This window comes from Diplotaxodon limnothrissa, linkage group LG9 (assembly GCF_057381915.1).
Source record: "Diplotaxodon limnothrissa isolate DT_005_m linkage group LG9, D_limnothrissa_male_GT1.1, whole genome shotgun sequence".
Taxonomy (NCBI): Eukaryota; Metazoa; Chordata; class Actinopteri; order Cichliformes; family Cichlidae; genus Diplotaxodon; species Diplotaxodon limnothrissa.
Window position 1 is genome coordinate 10,941,977 of NC_140604.1, and position 19,888 is coordinate 10,961,864.

General features: G+C 41.7%; 2 protein-coding genes across 2 annotated transcripts; one reads left to right on the plus strand and one right to left on the minus strand.

The window, feature by feature from the left end:
- The first annotated feature begins 131 nt into the window (after positions 1-131).
- On the plus strand, positions 132-10,971 carry LOC146625161 (DIS3-like exonuclease 1). The gene is made up of 9 exons (XM_085362652.1): positions 132-435; positions 2,455-2,547; positions 2,630-2,918; positions 5,351-5,586; positions 6,772-6,926; positions 7,102-7,280; positions 7,371-7,516; positions 8,180-8,351; positions 9,921-10,971. Exons 1-9 carry the CDS (start codon positions 197-199, stop codon positions 10,236-10,238), a joined length of 1,827 nt encoding a protein of 608 aa, XP_085218778.1. The 5' UTR covers positions 132-196; the 3' UTR covers positions 10,239-10,971.
- Positions 10,972-11,640: 669 nt separating this feature from the next.
- On the minus strand, positions 11,641-19,331 carry LOC146625162 (TIMELESS-interacting protein-like). The gene is made up of 7 exons (XM_085362702.1): positions 19,190-19,331; positions 18,641-18,731; positions 17,376-17,451; positions 16,945-17,067; positions 16,795-16,858; positions 15,800-16,012; positions 11,641-11,985 (listed from the first exon to the last, which is right to left on the minus strand). The coding sequence occupies exons 1-7, from the start codon at positions 19,323-19,325 to the stop codon at positions 11,741-11,743; spliced, it is 948 nt and encodes a 315-aa protein (XP_085218828.1). The 5' UTR covers positions 19,326-19,331; the 3' UTR covers positions 11,641-11,740.
- Between the last annotated feature and the right edge of the window lie 557 nt (positions 19,332-19,888).

Genomic DNA, 19,888 nt, shown 5'->3' on the forward strand with positions numbered 1-19,888 from the left:
GCAACTGAAAGTGAAACACTGTTTTGCTTTGTCTTTGTGTAAAGTGTCCTTGAGTGTTTTGAAAGGCGCTTAATAAAATGTATTATTATTATTATTATTATTAATGTTTTGTATAGAATCATAACAAAATGTGAAAAGTTCAAAAGACTATGCGGCTGTTTAGCTGTGCCTGTCCGTCTGCCATCAGCTGAGAGAGATGCCGGTCAACTCTCTGGAGAAGCCGTGGACGGTAGACCCCTCTGAGGTGGCAGAGCGGCGGGATCTTAGGGACAGTCGCCTGGTGTTCAGCATCGATCCACGCGGCTGTGAAGATGTAGACGACACGCTGTCTGTACACAAGCTCCCCAACAGAAGGCTGGAGCTGGGAGTTCACATTGCTGATGTCACTCACTTTGTCAAAGAGGGTTCGCTCACAGACTTGGAGGCACGTTCAAGGTGAGGAACTGGTTGGAGTGGTTGGGTAGAGTAGGTGGGATATAAAAGGATAAAAGAAAATTACAGCATCTTGCATAAGTGTTCAGAGGAACTTTCAGAAGTACAAAGAGGCAAGAAAGTTGTTGCCTGAATTAATGTTGCATCAGCAGCATGCCTTGTAGCGCAATTATAAATAACACAGAGGGCCACCTTAAATAAGGCTCGTGTCTGATGTGAAGCATTAAGCCTTAAATGTCTATCATTTAATCACATGTAGAAGGACTTCACAGGGTCCATGATGGCTTTGAAAGTATCACTGGCACCAGGAATTGAACCAATGGTCAGCACGTTGTTGGTTCAATCCCTGGTGCCTTCGGGCTTCATGTTAAAGTCACCTTGCACAAAATACTTAACCCCCAAATTTCCCTGGATGCATCCGTTAGTGTGAGTGTGCATGTGAGAGAAAATGCTTAAAGGTATAGACTAACGCGCTGTATGAATATGTGTGCGAATGGACGAATGCTGGTCGTGCTAAAAGGTGGTTGGGGTTCTCACAGTAGAGAACTGCTACACACAGAACACAGTGGTCCATGTTGTTACGAAGAACTTGTGCTCATTTTGAGTACGATGCCATTAACAGGACAGGGGAATGTTTCCGCTGTGGGAAAGCCTGAGTGATTTTCACTGTGGCCTTCATAAACATATATTACTACGGGACATGGCAGCCATACTTGTACACAACATTCAACCAGAAGGTCATGCAGCAAAAAAAGGAAAAATGAGTCCGCTTCCAACTAAATTAGTTTTATTCTACTGAGTGGTAGAAGTAAAGAACAGTGTGTCACACATCATTTGTTTTCAGATCCCCTTTGTACAGTTACGGGTGTCAGGAAAACACCGGAGGTCACATGATGGCATGTGACCTTGAGTACCTGATGTTAATGGTTTGTCTATAATTGGCTTTCAGTGCATCTTATTAATAAAGAGGATGATGATACAAGACAGTTGAACCACAGTAATAGAACAAGAAGATATTCATCTGTGTTTATGTCCAGATATATGCACATGTTCTGATTTATTTATTTATTTTGTGCTGTATTGTACAAATGAATAAAACTGAGTTTAAAATATCTGCAGTAAATGAAGTGAAGGTCGGGGCTGCAAAAGTAATGCTTGCACTTGATCTCCACAAATTTTCCTTCCTGGGAACATGCAGCGATGACACCATGTGACAGGGAAGCAGCCCAAAAAAATTTGTGTCACAGCTGAACGGCCGACAAATCTGCAGCAAATGCATTCTGCTGTCATCTCGGTGTAATCTCGCTATAATCCAAAATCTCTACGGAATTCTTTCAGCACCTTGTTGAGTCTTGGAAGTGAAGAAAGGAGTGTTCAGAAGGCAGAAGTGTCTAACCCAGTGCTAATAAAATGTATCTGATAAAGTGTAGTCTGCAGATAAATTAGTAAGAAGGTCCATGAAGTGCATGTCGTTTTTTAAAGGCAGCAGCAGCAGCAGCAGCAGCATGTACAGAAGATGATTGAGAGCCGAGTGAGGAGAGAAACTCCGTGTAGACTGTTAACAACGTGCACTTATAAAATAATACTGAAATCTTACTATATATTTTTTATGTTGTGATTTTTAATGTAGTTTTGGTCCTCTGCTTTCTCTCTGACTTACTCTAAAATTCCATTTTACATTTCATAGCTGTCCACAAAGCAGCGTGCAGATCACCCACCTGTCCAGCTCGCCTCCACACTTTAAAGAAGTAAATTAAAATCTCATGATTGTGGTTTGAAGCCTTAAATTCTATTTCAGAAAATGGGGAATATTTATTAAATCATAAGAAAAACATTTTGCTTATTTATTTCATCCTTCCTGACTTATTAATAAACAGAAGGATGAAAATGACAAAGGTGGAACAAACTCTGAATATTTAGTACTTATTTTCAAATTATGTCTCACTTTTGATTAGAAAGAAGATGATAAAGCTGCTGCTTTGATCTCATTGCCTTTTTATATTTATTATGTCACTTCTTAAGGGCTACAACCTACTACCTGGCAGACCGCAGGTACGACATGCTGCCTGCTATTCTCAGCGCAGACCTTTGCTCACTGCTGGGAGGTGCTGACAGGTTAGTAGACTTCCCATCACACGTTTCATTTTCATATGCTTAAAATGCATGCTAGTTGTGTAACTGACACTTTCAAATTCAGGTATGCAATGAGCGTGCTTTGGGAGCTTGACGCAGAATCCCTTGAAGTCCAAGAGGTCTGGTATGGTCGTACACTCATCCGCTCCTCCTATCAGCTCCACTACGAGCTGGCTCAGGCGCTCCTCAACGGAGAACAGGTTGAGGTAGCGGAACTGGCCAACCTGGGTCCTCAGGAAAAGGGTTCTAAGCTAGCTCAACTCACTGAGGCACTTGAGATGCTCACACATGTAGCCAGACATCTTCGGGCAAAGAGGGACAGAGGAGGAGCGCTGGAGCTGGAAGGAGTGGAGGTATGATTGGTTTCTTGTATCTTCATAGAGTATTTTGTGTGTTTTGGTAATGTGTGTACTTAACAGTAAGACTATATAAATAAAGACTGCAAACATTTAAGGTTCATGTTCTTAATTGAAAGCGTAAGCATGTTATAGCTGAGTGTCTAACCCTAACACATCGTCATTACTGACGTCTAACATACGACACAAAATGATTCAATGAATCTGAAGTGAATCAAACAAAGTAAACCGTGCACATAGCTTCAGTGGAGAGAAATCCATTCTGCACATTAAAAACTGGAACCACTATCTTTCTCGCACATTTCAGCTGCAGAAGATTCTCCCTTCTAAGCTTCTGTCTAAGTGAAAGTTTGACTTAACCTCTGTGTTTGGTCATTTTGTCAGATGACATCATGGTTAGAAAATTCAGTATCAGTCACCCCGAAACACTTCATACAGCCGAGGGGAGGAAATCAGGTCAAAAGACACCTGTGGAAAAGGGCCAGGGATTAATGATAACTAATGATTAAATGGAGATTGGTCTATAAACATGTAGTCAGTGATAATGATGACAAAGAGGTGATGATGATGTTCGGCGTCATCATGAGAATCCCCCAGCTGCCATGGTCTATTGCAGCATAACTAAGGGAGGATTCAGGGTCACCTGGTCCAGCCCTAACTATATGCTTTAGCAAAAAGGAAAGTTTGAAGCCTAATCTTAAAAGTAGAGATAGTGTCTGTCTCCTGAATCCAAACTGGAAGCTGGTTCCACAGAAGAGGGGCCTGAAAACTGAAGGCTCTGCCTCCCATTCTACTTTTAAATACTCTAGGAACAACAAGTAGGCCTGCAGAGCGAGAGCGAAGTGCTCTAATAGGGTGATATGGTACTACAAGGTCATTAAGATAAGATGGGGCCTGATTATTTAAGACCTTGTATGTGAGGAGCAGGATTTTGAATTCTGGATTTAACAGGAAGCCAATGAAGGGAATCTGCTCTCTCTTTCTAGTCCCTGTCAGGACTCTTGCTGCAGCATTTTGGATCAGCTGAAGGCTTTTCAGCGAGTTTTTTGGACATCCTGATAATAATGAATTACAGTCGTCCAGCCTGGAAGTAATAAATGCATGAACTAGTTTTTCAGCGTCACTCTGAGACAGGATATTTCTAACTTTAGAGATGTTGCACAAATGGAAGAACGCAGTCTTACATATTTGTTTAATATGTGCATTGAAGGACATGTCCTGGTCAAACATGACTCCAAGGTTCCTCACAGCGTTACTGGAGGCCAAGGTAATGCCATCCAGAGTAAGAATCTGCTTAGATACCATATTTCTAACATGTTCAGGACTCAGTACAATAACTGAATGAATTTAGACGCAGGAGTCTTCCAGGTCTTTATGTTTAGTTTGGTTTTTTGCTGTGTTATTTACAGAATTACAGATGGATACCATATATTTCTTTTCATCGATAATAAATTATAGTACGGTCTAATAGAGACGTTATTTTTAAAATCAGGCGTCTAAGCAGAACACGTTCCTCAGCAGAAAACATTTTATCAGAAAGTCATTTCAGTGAGAATATTGGAATAAAGAAACCAAGCACTCCACTGTGAAACCACTGACAGTTTTCACATTAGATCACAGCCATTTATCTACAGCGGCTGGTCGGCCATCTGTTAAAACCTCATATGGACAATTCCTGTTGTTCTATAAGATGCTCTCTAATAGGATGTCTTGGATTTATTTATTATTCAGTTATTGCATTCCTGTTATGGCTGTACGCACACAGAATATTGATATGAAGTAAAAATGATTCTCTCGGGTTGCTTCTGGGATAGTGGAAAAACCAATATATTTCTAAAAGTGTGTTTAATGATTGAGCTGCCACCCAAAAATCAAGTTCTTATCTTGACAAAGCTGGATTATTGACCGCTGGTGAAACATCTGTTGTCCTGAAGGATAAGGACAACAGATGTTTCATCTTGATCTATTATATAAAACGGCCAAAACTGTGTTCAAATCCAAACTTTCTGGCTTCTTTTGGTTCCTGCTGAAGTACTTTGGGTCCCCTCAGTTCATCCTTAGTCTGAGAAAAGTTTTGTTCTCTCTTTAAGGCACATTTCCTTTGAGCTAACTTAAACTCTGATTGGCTGTCCACTATAAACAAAAAGCATGAACAGCAGATCGGTGGAGTTTCTGTGCCCATGAGCAGAGCTGTGTGCCTGTTAGGGATATGTGTTCTTACTGGTATGATAGAGAGCTGAACGTAGGAAAGACAGTAGACTGTTTTCAGGTTGAGATTCATTCACATTTGGTTCTCCGTGCAGCATTTGTTCCGGTGGAATGGTGCATGTTCAACTGAGTTAAAGTAAACTGTAGTAAAATGTGGCCCACTGATGCATTTTCATATTCTTTTTCATTGAAGTCACGTTAGAAGCATTTTCCCTTTTCAGGTGGGTGCCCAGCTGGATGAGGAGAGGAACATTACGGCCCTGGTCCCTCGTCAGCCCCTGGAGGTCCATGAGACCGTGGCAGAGTGCATGATTTACGCCAACCACTGGGTGGCCCGCAAGATCCAGGAAGCTTTCCCCAACCAGGCCCTTCTAAGGTGTCACCCACCACCACAACAGGAGCTATTCAACCAGCTGGTGGACACTGCAAAGGCCAAAGGTTTCACCATTGACACCAGGTAATGTTTTTGACTGTTCAGTATAGAAACTGAGGAAATGCATATTGTAGTCCAACGCACATCATGTTCAGACACACAAGTGTGTGAACCTGAAATGTTTGATAACACGGGGACACACTCAGGTGTCACATGAGCAGTCAGACAAGAAGAAGACATGTTCCTTCAGCTCAGGTTGAGGTTGAAGCCAAATATGCTTCCAAACCAAAGACTAGAACATATGATGAAGCATATCTTGCCTTTGGCTTCAGCTTCACAACAGCTGTCGTGGCAAGGTCGGTCTCCCCGACAGAATTAGTTTCCCCTGCGTCGGGAGCACACGCTGGGCTGTCCAAATCACGGACAAACAGGATCCCACATTCTTGATTTTCAGTTCACAAACACTTCTTATAACGACTAACTACTCCTGAAACTTTGGAGGTTTTAGCTCTTTACACAGTAAAGTTACAGGATAAATATAATTATCAGGCAAAATGTCCTTCGTTTGTTAAAATAATCCCGTCTGATACCACGAGAGGACAATAAATATTTCATTTTCTGTTGTAACCCTTAAACTGAATGGTAATGTAACGACACTCAGGTTTCACTTTTTTACAAAACTAAAACATCACTACTTCCACGTCTGACTGTTTGTAATGGAGGCGGCGTAACCTGGATCCACACTCCGTGCCCAGCGAACGCTCGCCACGCAGGGGGAACACATGCTGTCGGCGATGCCGACCTCGGCACAACGCTGATCCTGCCGCAGTTTGTTCCCCGGTTCAAATCCCGGACAAACAGGATCCCACAGCTGTTTATGCTTTTAAACCCGTTTTGCACAGAGAGCAGTGTTGAATATTCTCACACGGGAACAAAACAAACAACTCAAATAATTAAAGATGGTTTGTTTTTCTGTTTTTTAAAAGAGGCAGTGATTTATTTAATTACAACCTGTAATCTATTACAGTTAACTTTTATTTGTTTAACTGTTTACAAAAGGTCTGAGGATCTGAGGCGTGGAATGAACTGCAATGGAGTTTGAAAACAAAATATGAATGTGCGGTTGGAGGATTGTGGGGGGGGGGGGGGTTAAACCAACAGCAGAACCGGTCCCAGGACAAGAGACATGGTGATGCAAGTAGCTTTGTGTCACTGACTGCTGAGATGAGAGGCCTCACTCATCCCTGGTTTCTGGCTCTGTTCCTTCAGGTCCAACAAGGCTTTAGCTGCCTCACTGGACCGAGCTGTGGACCCACAGGACCCCTTGGTGAACAGGTTGTTCAGAATGATGGCCACCACTGCTATGTCACAGGCTCTGTACTTCTCCACTGGTGCTCATCCTCAAGACCAATACTACCATTATGGTACGATACCGCTGCACAGCTTTTATTGGCTGCACTAGAGTTTCAGTGTGACTGTGGGTCAGTCCATCCATCACACGTCTGCACACACTTGTCCAACGTCTGTTGTTTGTGAAGAATTATTCGACTGAGAACTAGAAAGAAGGCTAACGTGCTGATATTTGCTTCGTTGTCGTAGGTCTGGCTCTGGATCGCTACACACACTTTACCTCACCCATCCGTCGGTACGCAGACATTGTCGTGCACCGCCTTCTTACCGCAGCCCTGCACATGCAGAGGGGCGTTGTATCTGGTAAAGCACCAGCCAGTAACAAAGAAGTGGAGGAAATGGCTCACCATGTCAACAGCAAGAACAGGGTCAGGGGTGTTTTATTGTTTGTGTTTTTCAATGATTCACCTCTTACTCTATTAACAGAAGCTGTGCTGACGTCTGTGTTTCATTTGCAGGCAGCACAGGCAGCCCAAATGCGATCCACAGCACTGTTTCAGTGTCTGTTTTTCAGAGAACGAGACCCTCAGACAGACCCGTGCTGTGTGGCTGACGCTGTTGTCTACTCCATTCGAGACAACGGTGTCTTGGTGTTTATCCCAGAGTAAGAACCTTCAGTCCTGTGTTTTGTTCTGCAGTCTTCTTCTTTTCCTTTGTTTAATGGAGCTGTACAGCAGCTCACAGACGGCCAACCACTCGTGTATTTTTAATAGACGAATTCAAAGTTTATGACAATGAATGAATTTGTTGGAAGATGTAATTGCACGCTAATCAATGTATATTTAACAGTATACACGCTAGTTTTATTTTCTCTTAAAAAACCTCAAAATGAGTTTTAAATTGTATAAATTTACTAAACTAATTCCTTAAACATTTATTGTGAGCAGGGAAAATCGGCTAAAACCCCGAATCTTTTCTCTACCAGGCTTTAAATAAGTTAATTGCATTGCTGAAGTTGAGTCTGTGGGGAGGGACGGTGCTTTGGAGCCAGCCTTGTGTTTGTGGCACTTCTACGTTAGCTTAGCTAACCTCTGGAGGTTGCTGCTTGTTTATTGCAAGGAAAGTGTAATTTAATAACATCAGTGTTCTCCATGCTTGTGGTGTTACAGGGATATGCAATATTAACAGTTTATTAAAATGTAACCTGTGGTCATTTTGAGAAGGCTGTAGAATCCATGTAATGATTAAAATCACAGGGCGCAAAGCAGGTTGAGTAATATCACTGAGTAAGTAAGGCTGCCTCTGACCACAGCCATGTTGTTCACAGGTATGGTGTGAGGGGGCCTGTGTATCTGAAGAACAAAGAGGGCCTGGTGGTGGTAGCGGGACAGGACGGCAGCTGTGATTGGCAGGGTGGCACTGTGCGAAAATACCCGGACCGCATTACCACCACCTCCAGCTGTGGCACCTCCACCTTCAAACTGTTTGACCACATCACCGTAAGTCACAGAAAACGCTAATCAATCATTTTAGAAGGTTTCCAGCAATGCAGCGCCTAAAGGCGACGATTCCAAATATATATGCATGAGTGTATATGAATCACAGGTTCATACGACTACTGGATCTTTTGTGGTCCAACATTAAGAGACGTTTTATGATCTTGTTGTGATAAAGTGTTGTGTGGTTGCTGCTTTGTTAGCTAATCTCAAGGTAACAAAACGTCAGTAAGATGAATGAGACGAAAATGATTCCTGAAAATAAATCATTTAAAGTTATTCAGTTTATTGTTTTTAAATATTATATGAAAACAAAAACATAAGTGTGGGGGGGGGGGAGGCTCTCCTCCAAGACAAGAAATGTAATGCTTCCAGTTTGTGGCGTTTCTACACAAACCTTTTTGTAAAGGGAGATAAAAAATGACAGTGGGCGGTAATTGTTTTCACATAAACGCCTTTAAACGCTGCACGGTCGCACTCTCTCTCTCGCACTCGATAAATGATCCATTGTTGCTCTGCACACGTTTGTTACCACAAACGTCGCATGCACTTATGTCATTGTCATGAGACACTCTTGCAAACAAACTCACGGTTTAGTAACACAGTAGAGCAGCGTGTTTACGGGACAGTAACAGTAATCTAATTACCTTTTTTGCAACAGTAATCCCTTACTTTACTCGTTACTTGAAAAAAGTAATCTAATTATGCGTTGCTGCCCATCACTGGCGTCAAGTTATATTAAGTTCAGGCATGTTACACACGATGATTGTGAGGAATAAGTGCATGTGATTTAAGCAAAAAGAGCAGGAAACATTACCCTAAGGTTAGCTAACAAAAAGAAACTGAAGTAACGGTGTGTTATTCTCACATCTTTGGCTTTAAGACATGAAAAAGTGACAGAGTACTGCTGCTTCCACTGTTATCAACATCTTTTCTTTCTTTCATGGACTTATCCTGGGGTCATAAATGTCAAAGGGCAAAGGCAATGCTAACAACATAGCTTACTGATGGATGATGATGGATGACACATGTGGCCAAAACAAGATAGAAAGAAACATTAGCCCAAACACAAGTTGTCCACCACAGCATTGACTGCTGTCAAGCTATGATCATATCAAACAAAGAGATGATGATGATATTCAACAAACAAATCAACAAAACAACAACCTCACTGTGACACTTGACCGAGGTCACAGTGTTAATGAATGTTTTTCTCCCCCTCTGCTCCAGTCTCCACGTCGTGTGAATGTTAGAAAGCACAGTAAAGAAAGTTCGTGTACGGATGGATGAACGTTTGTTACATTGGATACGTGTGTGTAACATACGTATCCAATTTATCCTATTTATGAACAAAATTGTGGCACAGTCGGAAACTTCTCCACTCTACACCACTGTCTACTTAGCTGTGACGCTGCGCACAGTGCTGAGAGGACTGCTGTTATATATTACGTCACAAACCTTAAGTGGGCCTGTCTTTGCATAGCATTCCATTAGACTATTTTCAGTAGGTGCCATTACTGTGTAGTGATCGAACTGAGGAATACTGTGACTTACGTTCTCTGCTCTCTTCAGGTTCGTATTTCTGTCCACTCTTCAACTTGCCACGCTGACCGTCTAAACCTCGAGGTCATCAGCAACAAGCCTCACCACAGTGCCAAGTCCCAGCAGCCCAGCCCTCAGGGCCGCAGTCAGCTGGTCAAAGAGGTGGTGCGTCAGAATGAAGAGGCGCTGGCTCAGGAGAAGACAGCCCGGCGCCCCAAACTCTCCAAAGAGGAAAGAGAGTTTCGTCAGAGCAAAACTCCCAGTCTGTACTCTATTCTGGAAGAAATCAGAGAGTTGGCTCTGATGGATCTGGAAAGGGCTTCACGCCTCCCGGCAACAACAGCATAGAAACGCTGTAGCCCAGCTTTACCTCCAAGCAGACACTTGTGAGAACTGCACGCTGTGCGCTAACAGAACGGTGATCATTGAAGATCACTCGTGCTGAGTCATCCAGGTCATTCTTGTAGCTCCAGATTGTGTGTGGACAAACCACACGAGTGTGTGAAGTCACAGGAAAGCAAACACAATATTAAGTAAAAACATGTCCCGCCATCTTTTTAGAAACCAGAGTCAAACCGAATCAGTGGATACGTTTTGTAAAAGTTAGTTTTTAAAATCACATCAAGTTAAACTTAGTTGTAAGGAGGATAGGGAACGTGTTAATGCCAGTGAAGTGTCAGCAGTTACTTTGACAAGACCTAGTACTCACTGCAAATGTGGTTCAATCCTGCAGGAAACTAGTCAACTGCAGCAGGTTAAAGAAGTCTGGTAACAAAAGGCTTTTCTCTCAGCACCAGTGATCTCAATATCTCACTGGTGGGATCAATGTCTTGTGTAAATTAAATGTCTTGTGTTATAGAACCATTTTTGGTGAGTTCACACATATTGTACTACCTGTGACCACTTCATACAAAACCCAGCACGAGTATTGTTCTGGAGATGATAAAACGTCCACTCGTCCATTTTCTTCTGCACGTCCTGGAATCTGTCCCAGCTGTCATAGGGTGAGAGGCAGGATACGCCCTGGACAGGTCACCGGACTGATAAAACTTCATGTCACTCATTAGCAGACTTTAAAATAAACCCGTAGAGTAATGAACACACCTGAGGTTGGTTGTGTTGGAAGTGATGTATAAAACTAGGATGTATTTATCTTATAGTTTGTATATCAAGAGCCTGTATAGAAGACACCAACACCAAGGACATTTTTATTGTTTGAACTGGTAAATAATCAGAAGCGTTTTTTGGTTTGTGGATTTTAAGATCGTTTTCTAGAACTACCAACAGAAATATGAACTGTACATAACTATTTCAATATGTGTGCAGTGGCCTGTAATTAAAAATGGTGTTTTCATTAGCGCAGATGGAGCCACTTCATCGTGTTGCGTTTCATGTCCCTGCAGTAGCTTAAGAAAGAACTGTTCATAATTGAACGAGCACTTAATGCTTGGAAGAGGGTGATGGTCAGTTGACAGCTCACATACTACACACACACAGAGGCCTTTTATAGAAACATGTTTGCAACCAAAATTCTGCCAGTAGTGAAACTGGAGAAAGAAGATGCATCAGAGCAGGAACTGTGGATCAGTTCAAATATTTTTCTGTAACAGATACCAACACATGGTAAATACGTTTAGGATTTGGACTTTTAAAAATAAGAAAAACATTTATTTCCATTGATTATAAATGTCTTTGCTAACCCAAAGCTGACGTCACAGTAGGAACATGTGCTCAAGATATAAACCACCAGAAATGCACAACATTACTCGAATGAGCAGGCACGAACATTGGGAAACCTTTAAATCTGCTCACTGCCAAAGCTTTTCAGCAGAAACTGCTGCACGTGAACTTTAATCCCCCTCTACACAGTCGTTGCTGAGCTGTTGCTCAGGGCTGAGGCCGGTCTCAGCCTCAGCGGGCTCAGAGTCTTTGGGGGGAAGCGGGCTGGTTTGTTGCGTGGAGGTGTTGTTGGAAGGCTCGAGGTCAGGATCTTCTACAGTTTCATCTCCATCAGTAGAACCTTTGATGACATTTGGTGAGGATGCAGCTGGAGGTTTGTCTCCTAACATGTCAGCAGTCTGAGAGGCTGAAGGGCCTGAAAGGGTTGAGAATTAGAAACAGTGATGGTTTCAGTCAACACAGACACACTCAGTCTACTACGATTTATAAAAGACAGGCAAAGCTGAGATAATGAAAAATGAAACTGTAAACTGCAGGGTTCAAACTCATTGTTCAGGGTCAAATTTAAGCACTTTAAGCACTTTCAAGGTCCATTATCAAGCTTTTCCAGCACATTACCAAAAAAACAGTTTGCATGTTCCACTTTGCATCACCTCAGTAAGACCATGTAAAAATTAAAACAAATCGTCTTAGGTTGACTTAAATGTTCTTTGTTCCTCTTTTGTTAAAACAGAGAAAAATGCACCACACAAAAATACTGAAAAAGGAAATGGTTGTCTTATATGCACAAACTCAAAAAACTCATTTCTCTCAAAAATGCAGATGTGCAAATGTGAACAAATCAACTTGTTAGAGATGCTCATCTCCACTTGGAAAAAACAACCACACAAAAGAAGAAATCTGCACAAATGAACAAGTCTGCTCATCAGATATTGATGCTTCTTTCCTACGTGACACAACAACAGGAGACAGATGTTTGGTACTTTAACTAGTTAAGCACCCACACCACCAAAAATGGGGGAAAAGAGAGGAGATCACATTTAATCGGTTATAACACGAGGTCAGAAATATAAGTGCAGACATGAGTGTCCACAGAAGCCTCTGAATCTCAGCTGTAAACCATTTCTACAAACACCAAACAGTTAAAAGAGCAGTTACATCACCATGAATCTGTGGACAGGTAACATCCATATTTTGATTTATGATTTTCTGGAGTTAAATGTGACCCAAAGTATATTTTATAGCATATAAGCTATAAAATACTTTTAAAAATTAGGTGAGGGAAATAATCATTTTTTTCTATGTTTGAGTCCCAGTAACTTTGACATAGTAACATCTGCAGTAATATTTACCCCTCTGATGACAGCTCACAAGCGTTAGCTTTATTTTGATACCAAGACTGTTTACACAGAGTTTGTAATTGCAGAGAAATACTCCATTTATTTTGGCCTCTTCATTTTCGAGCAGGAAGCTCAGAAAAGCCCTGGGGGCCTAACAGGTCAAAGTTCATTCCCAATAAAACTAACTGTGAGATGTTTGACTACATTGCTCTCTGGATTATTGTTACAGTCCTAAATGATCAGCTTTAAAGTGTTTGTGCTAATAACACCATGTACAGTAAGACAGGCATGGAGAACAGCACTGACGGGAGGCTTTGAACAGATGACACACTCAGTTCAATTCAACATATAAGACTTTAAAAACGCACAAACATCGACCTAAAATCTATTTATTCAGTCCATCACCTGTCATAGAATTATGTCAAATAATAATGTATTGTTCATCTCCCTTAAATAAACAGGCAGCCTTAAAGTATGAAACATTCATTCATTAAAACACTAAAATGTGTCTGTCGTCTCCGTGGCTGATAGAGCCCCACAGGCATCAATGTGAGCTTAAAGCCATTTATAATTTTTAAATGGTTTAATGTGTCGGTGCTCACGATAAACACATTTTGAATGAAAGCCAGGGAACTTCAGCAGCACAAGAAATGGCTTCTTTGTGCCCACATGCATCAGTCCCTCTTTTTACCAGTTTTTCTTTAAGGCTTAAGTTGGCTAGTTAAGTGTCGGACTAACGATTAAAGCTTTCACTTGAGTGAAGTCACTAATATTACTGCTACTGCTAAGTAATGTTAGCCAAGTTTAAAGCACACTGCATAAATCACCATGCCATAACTAACTGCTGTGCTAGCACTGCCGTACTCTATCACACTCAGTGCATTTCAATCATTTCTCCAGCAAGTTTGATAGCTAGCAAAATAATAATCATAGTTTTAAACATTAGCCTGTGTTATGTACACATACTCGAAATTATTTACTGTCATGTGACTCAAGAGTACAAATTCCTTCAGTGACGTTTTCCATCGAACACTCATTAAAACAGCACGAACCCTGAAACTGCTTATTAAAATAATATGTATGTAAATAATAGTATGTTGCATTATAAAAAATTAAGCTTTTGACTGCCCTCCAGAGTTCACGTTAACTTCAGATCTCTGGAAGCTACACTACCCGAATGATGTCAGCTGTTTAGTTTCTATACTGGACAGAAAAAAAAAAGGGGGGGGGGGGGGGGGGTGGATTGGCTCCTCTTAAGGAGGACTAATGACTAAAATGTGAAAGTTTAAAGTCGATGAGTAAATCATGCTCGGGTAATACAATGGAAACGGTCTCATATCACCATCTAGTGTTATAAACTGTAAACACATTTTTATGGGTGAAGGCTCATAATAGAGACCGATCAACAGGTCATTTTCTTTTCTATGGGTCTCATTTAAATCACATTACATCATTTCTGCGGTAAATGAGGACCCTGAAGAACGATTTAATGTCACTGTTAAAGATTTGTAGACAATAGATCGCAGACAGCTGGCTCCGCTTTAACTAAAGAGGAAGTAAAAACAGTTTGGATCACAAGTGTAAGGCAAAAACAAAAATACTACGCCTAATTGAAGCTGACATCAGACAGGCAGTAAAGAAATCAATGTTTTCTACATGCTTTGCCTCTTATTACCAAACTCCACACTAATGTGAGGAATCTCTGGTGGTTTGGACGAACTGTGCAATACGGGAACTCGTCACTCGACCTTCAGGGTTTCTGGTGGATATATACACTAGATCCACTTCACTATATTGTAAGGAGTATTCACTCACCACCCATCATCCAAATCATTGAATTCAGGTGATCCAGTAACTTCCACAGCTGTATAGAATCAAGCACCTAGGCATGCAGACTGCTGCTACTAAGTGGAAGTGTTTGGGAACGACAGCAACTCAGCCATCAAGTGGTGGATCACGTAAAATCCCAGAGTGGGGGTCAGTGGATACTGAGGCGCACAGAGGTTGCTAATTTTCTGTGGAGTCCATCGCTCCAAACTTCACGTGGTCTCCAGATTAGCTAAAGAACAGTGCACAGAGAGCTTCGTGGAATCCATTTCCATGGCCGAGCAGCTGTAGTCCAAGCCTTACATCACAGAGTGCAACGCAAAGCAATGGGACACAGCGGTGTAAAGCACGCCGCCACTGGACTCTAGAACAGGAGAGATGCAGTCTATGGAGCGACGGATCACAGTTCTCAATCTGGAAAGCCGATAGACAAGTCAACTTAGCAGTTGCCAGGACAACAGAGCTCCAGGTTTGGTGGCAGGGGGATTTCGGTGCGGGGTTGTTTTTCAGAAGTTGGGCTCAGTCTCTTCGTTCCAGTGAAAGGAACTCTTAATGCTTCAGCATGCAAAGACATTTTGGCTCCCGACTTTAAGGGAACAGTTTGGGGATGGCTTCTTCCTGTTCCAGCATGACTGGGCACCAGTGCACAAAGCAAGGTCCACAAAGACATGAACTCTGGCATGGGAGTCCTGACCAGAACACCACTGGGATGAATGAGAGCAGAGACTTGGAGCCAGGCCTTCAACATCAGTGTCTGACCTTACAAATGGTCATAAACTCCCATAAACACTCCCAGAAGAGTTGAAGCTGATATAGCTGCACAGGCGGACGTCGTGAATGGGATGTCACTCGAGTTCATATGAGTGTGGGGGCAGATGAGCAAACACTTTTGGCAATATACTGTACATTCAATGTTTTGCTTTTTGTATTTTCATATAAAGTTAATACACCAATGAAGCTAGATGATCCTTATGAACCTTCGCTGGATGTTTTGTAGCAGAATCATTAATTATTTCTGTTATATTGTGTCCCAGCTGTATGATACATTTTTGCCATTCTTACCAATTTGCTGCTGGCGTGCGCGCCTCTTTTCCAGGGCCCGCTGTCTGTTCAGCTCAATACGTTTCTGCTGCTCTTCGGTCAGAGAGGGAGTAGGTGGGGGAGCGAGGGCTTCGGCAATCTGCCCTTGGGGAGCATTAATAAAACTCTCTCTGCTGAACAGATCAGGATCCCCAAATGTTTCCAGTTCACGTTGTACCTCTTCGTCACCAGCACCTGAACACAATTTCAAGCAGTGCTGATAATTAAGTCCTGTGGAATATGGCAAGTATTTCCTATGTGCACCTGCAGGTGTGAATCCACCGTAGGGCTGTTCGATACAACGATATATACAAAAACGTCTATTTCATTTTACGCTATCGTTTGTTTCGTGGTGTCGCAAAATAAACTGTTTACGGCAATATTTCTTCATGGTTCTGATGTCACTGTAGTAAAGTTCTCTCTTTCTCTTATATATAACCACACTACGGACGGACAAGCGCCTGTTTTTATGCGTTGTCGTTAGCAACAACGACGGTAAAACCATCGCGTGTCCGCTTGTTTATGTTCCACATAAACCTTTCAGAATAAAGCTCAAGATCCTGTTGAGGCTTTTCAAAATAAACGGAATCACGTGAAAGAGCAGAGTGTTTACGGATGAGAAGTAAAACAGAGCCGCCAGGTGCTAAAAAATAAACCTTAGACTCAAACGTTAGAACAGGCTTTCCCCCGCAGCACGCCGTGTAATAAATACTCACAAAGAAAACGGCGCCGTTACAACTTCTGTCTAAAAATGTGTCGTTTCATGCATCGGTTAAAACACTCGACTCCAGCTACATGACGCGCAGCTGGAAACACTTCACGCAAGTCGAGATTCACAGAATTGACAGAAAATGTTACATTTCTGTGATTTATATCGTTATCGGACGATAGAATTCTTATATCGGGAGATGAGACTTTGGTCATATCTCACAGCCCTAGTCCACCGTATCCCCATCAGTAATGATTTTTCTTCTTACCATCTGTACTTGTAAAATCTTCATGTGTCAGGGGCATGTCCAGTCGTATTCGTTTAAGACATGTCTATAGAAGAATGAGTAAAAAATTACAAATTCTGAACATTAGGAATCCCACACGCTTGCAGGAAATATTCTACTGCTTCCTCTCACCTGCACTTCCTTTTTGCTGCCGAGCCTTTCCACTTTGTCAATAAAATCTTCAAATTGCAATTTGGGGTACAACCTGTGGGCCCAGTTCTCCATCTTCTGCATCAGCAGCCGCAGGTCTGCAGCCTAATGGGGCAAACATCAAAAACAGCGAGTAGTGATATGAAAGAGGGCTGTGTGTGATAGGACGCTTCTTCTTCCCACTAAAAAATGACTTCCAGTCATTGGAACAAAAGACATCTTAATTTGGTAAACCAACCTCTGGTTCCCCTCACTCATTTTTGACCACGACAGAAAGGGCAACTTTTGACCTTTTAGTCTCAAACCAAATTTAGGACATCTAATTAAAAGCTGACAGGCCAAACAGATTTAGCTCAAAAACCAATGTTCATTCACATCTGGTAATTGGTGGGACAGATGTTATCATATCCTACCTCGTGTCCTTTGCCTTTGAACTGGATATTGTCAAAGAGAGTGCCCAGAGCTGGAAGCCCTCGATCTGATATCAGCCTGGGAAAAAATATTAAGACTAAGTTAAACCATTAATGGATTACAAGCAGGGTTAGCAGCACATCCAGGCGTATTTGGCTTATCCAATTCAGGATCGTGGATGGCTGAAGCCCATCCCAGCAGCCAGGTCGCCAGCCTGTCACAGGGCCAACACAGACAGACCCTCTGAATGGAAATGTCAGTGCCTTCAGATGTACCATGTTCAGAAGGCAGTAGCTTGTTGGGGGGGGGTAGGGTGTTTGGTTTTCAGGGTGCCCACAACCTTTCTTTTCCTACCTGTTTGTACATAAGGCAGTATAATGAGAAATAGTCAAATTTCTCCATCTAAAAATAAAAAATAAAAAATTGCTATATATATATATATATTTATAGCAAAGTTGCAATTAATTTGAATATTTTATCAAATGAAAATCTATGTTTTTCTTTAATACAGCTTGCAAGTTTTATCCTAAGTATAATCGACGTTCTTACTTAAAAGCTTATTTAACATCCTTTGATTTAGTATAACTTAGTTCTGTCCAGGAACATTGTGAACAGAACAGTAACAGAGGAGTGCCACTGGAACACCCACTGGGAGACTACTGGGAACGAGCCTGACTTATGGTTGGCAATACTAACCAGGTTCACACTATAGGTGTACAGAGACTGGAAACATCTTTCTCACACACATCCAGGGATGTCTCCAACGCTCTGACAATTTTCAGTCTGGGAATTTTGCCCATCCAAATGATGAAAACAACAATGGTATTAGAGTCTTTCTTCTTTAAATGACTGGCAGAGTGAAGCTGCACCATCATCACACAGATGCAGTCATTTGTACCCGCCGCTAAAGCGTAAGAAGACGCTGCAGTACTCTGCGAAACGACAGGTGTCGCCACTCAGATAATATCACATCACTTTTTTTGTGCAAAGTTCTTTCCACAAACTTACGTTTTCAAACATTTGCAACAACTCTGTGTGTCAGTGTGTCTCTGAGCCTCTGTGCACGATTATTAGTGAAACGGTGATAAAAACCAGTGCAGTCACAGACTCGTGTTCAACCTGGCTGCAACACTGACAGTCTGCACACGTCAATCAATGATTTTGGCCTCCTTGTGTCCCAGCTCACACAAGATGACATCAAATTCCTATTTAAATGCGCATTTTAATGCATTTCAACCCTCTGTCGTGATATAAATGTCTTTGCTACCTGTGGGAGTCCAGCTTGGGTTGGGGTCTCTTCACGCCTCTCCTTTTAGCAGTAGGGACATCAGCCAGCTGTGATACCTCACCTTCATCTCCTGCATTGAAAACACATGACAACAGGATGTGTTTCTAACTCATTCTGTTGGCAGCGTGGCAAACTTCAAGCTTATCTTTAAATCCAGACAAATTATAGACTGGAGGTTACAGAAGAAATGTGCTGGTTTGAACAGTATCTGATAGGTTTCATTTGCTCACGCAAACAAAAACATGTGTGTTGTTATTGTTAGAAACATCCAGTCTCAGAGAGATGCTGAAAAACCAGTTCATGCATTTGTTAATTCTAGGCTGAACTAACAAATTCATTATTATCAAGCTGTTCCAAAAAGCTTTGTGGAAGGACTATGAGAGGTTGTATTTCTCCCACATTAGCCTTTTTTCCTGAATCTTATTTTTCTATGATTCTTCATTAAACCATGAATTTAAAATACAAAGTTCTGAATCATCACATCTTAAAGACCTCATAGTAATCCTGTAAGAGCACAGCAGCATCTACCATCTGCAAAAGGGTCTCCTTCCTCCTGGCCTCCCCGGCCTGGGGAGTGTGGTGGTGGGAGTGGGGGGAAAGCTTCATCCTCTATGCCGTCATAGTCAGGAATGTGCTGCGGGCTATTTTCCTGTGGGTCAACCATGGTGAGTCGGTCCTGGAGACAAAGTAAAAGACGTGTGAGCCCCAGTCGTCAACAGCATCAGCATTAAGTTACATGAATTTAACTGCAAGTTGAAAAAATGACATTTATTTCTGTAAGAGTAATTCTTTACTGTGTTACAACATCAACATGAAAACCTAAAAAAAACTGGCATTTACTTTTTTCTTTTTTTACATCAACAGGAGGAGCTGTACAGACACTCATCCCACCTGGAATTATACCCCAAATTCAGAAATGTACTATTATGATACATTAATGGTCCATTATGTTTGTTTCACAGTTATATACATAATACAATTTATAGATTTGTATATATTTACATTCTATCAGGGATGAACTGGTTGTGAACCTTTGGGCTGATAATGACATTTAAAAGTTACAATTTGGATGAATTATTACTGCGATACTTCTTTTGGACTCTGTAGTACCACAGAAATATCATTAAAGTAACAGGTTTGTTTTAAAGTCTTTCAGCTGTTCCGTAAGCATCATCGTCATCATCATTTATATAGCACTTTAAAAACACACCTGGCAGACCGAAGTGC

Bases quoted from the DNA above. Each gene is read 5' to 3' on its own strand.
- LOC146625161 (XM_085362652.1), top strand. From the start codon at position 197: ATGCCGGTCAACTCTCTGGAGAAGCCGTGGACGGTAGACCCCTCTGAG. The intron at 436-2,454 runs GTGAGGAACTGG...TCACTTCTTAAG, and splicing joins GACTTGGAGGCACGTTCAAG to GGCTACAACCTACTACCTGG. The intron at 8,352-9,920 runs GTAAGTCACAGA...TGCTCTCTTCAG, and splicing joins AACTGTTTGACCACATCACC to GTTCGTATTTCTGTCCACTC.
- LOC146625162 (XM_085362702.1), bottom strand. From the start codon at position 19,325: ATGGTTGACCCACAGGAAAATAGCCCGCAGCACATTCCTGACTATGAC. The intron at 18,732-19,189 runs GTAGATGCTGCT...TTTTCAATGCAG, and splicing joins AGGAGACCCTTTTGCAGATG to GAGATGAAGGTGAGGTATCA. The intron at 16,013-16,794 runs GTAAGAAGAAAA...AATTGTGTTCAG, and splicing joins AGATTTTACAAGTACAGATG to GTGCTGGTGACGAAGAGGTA.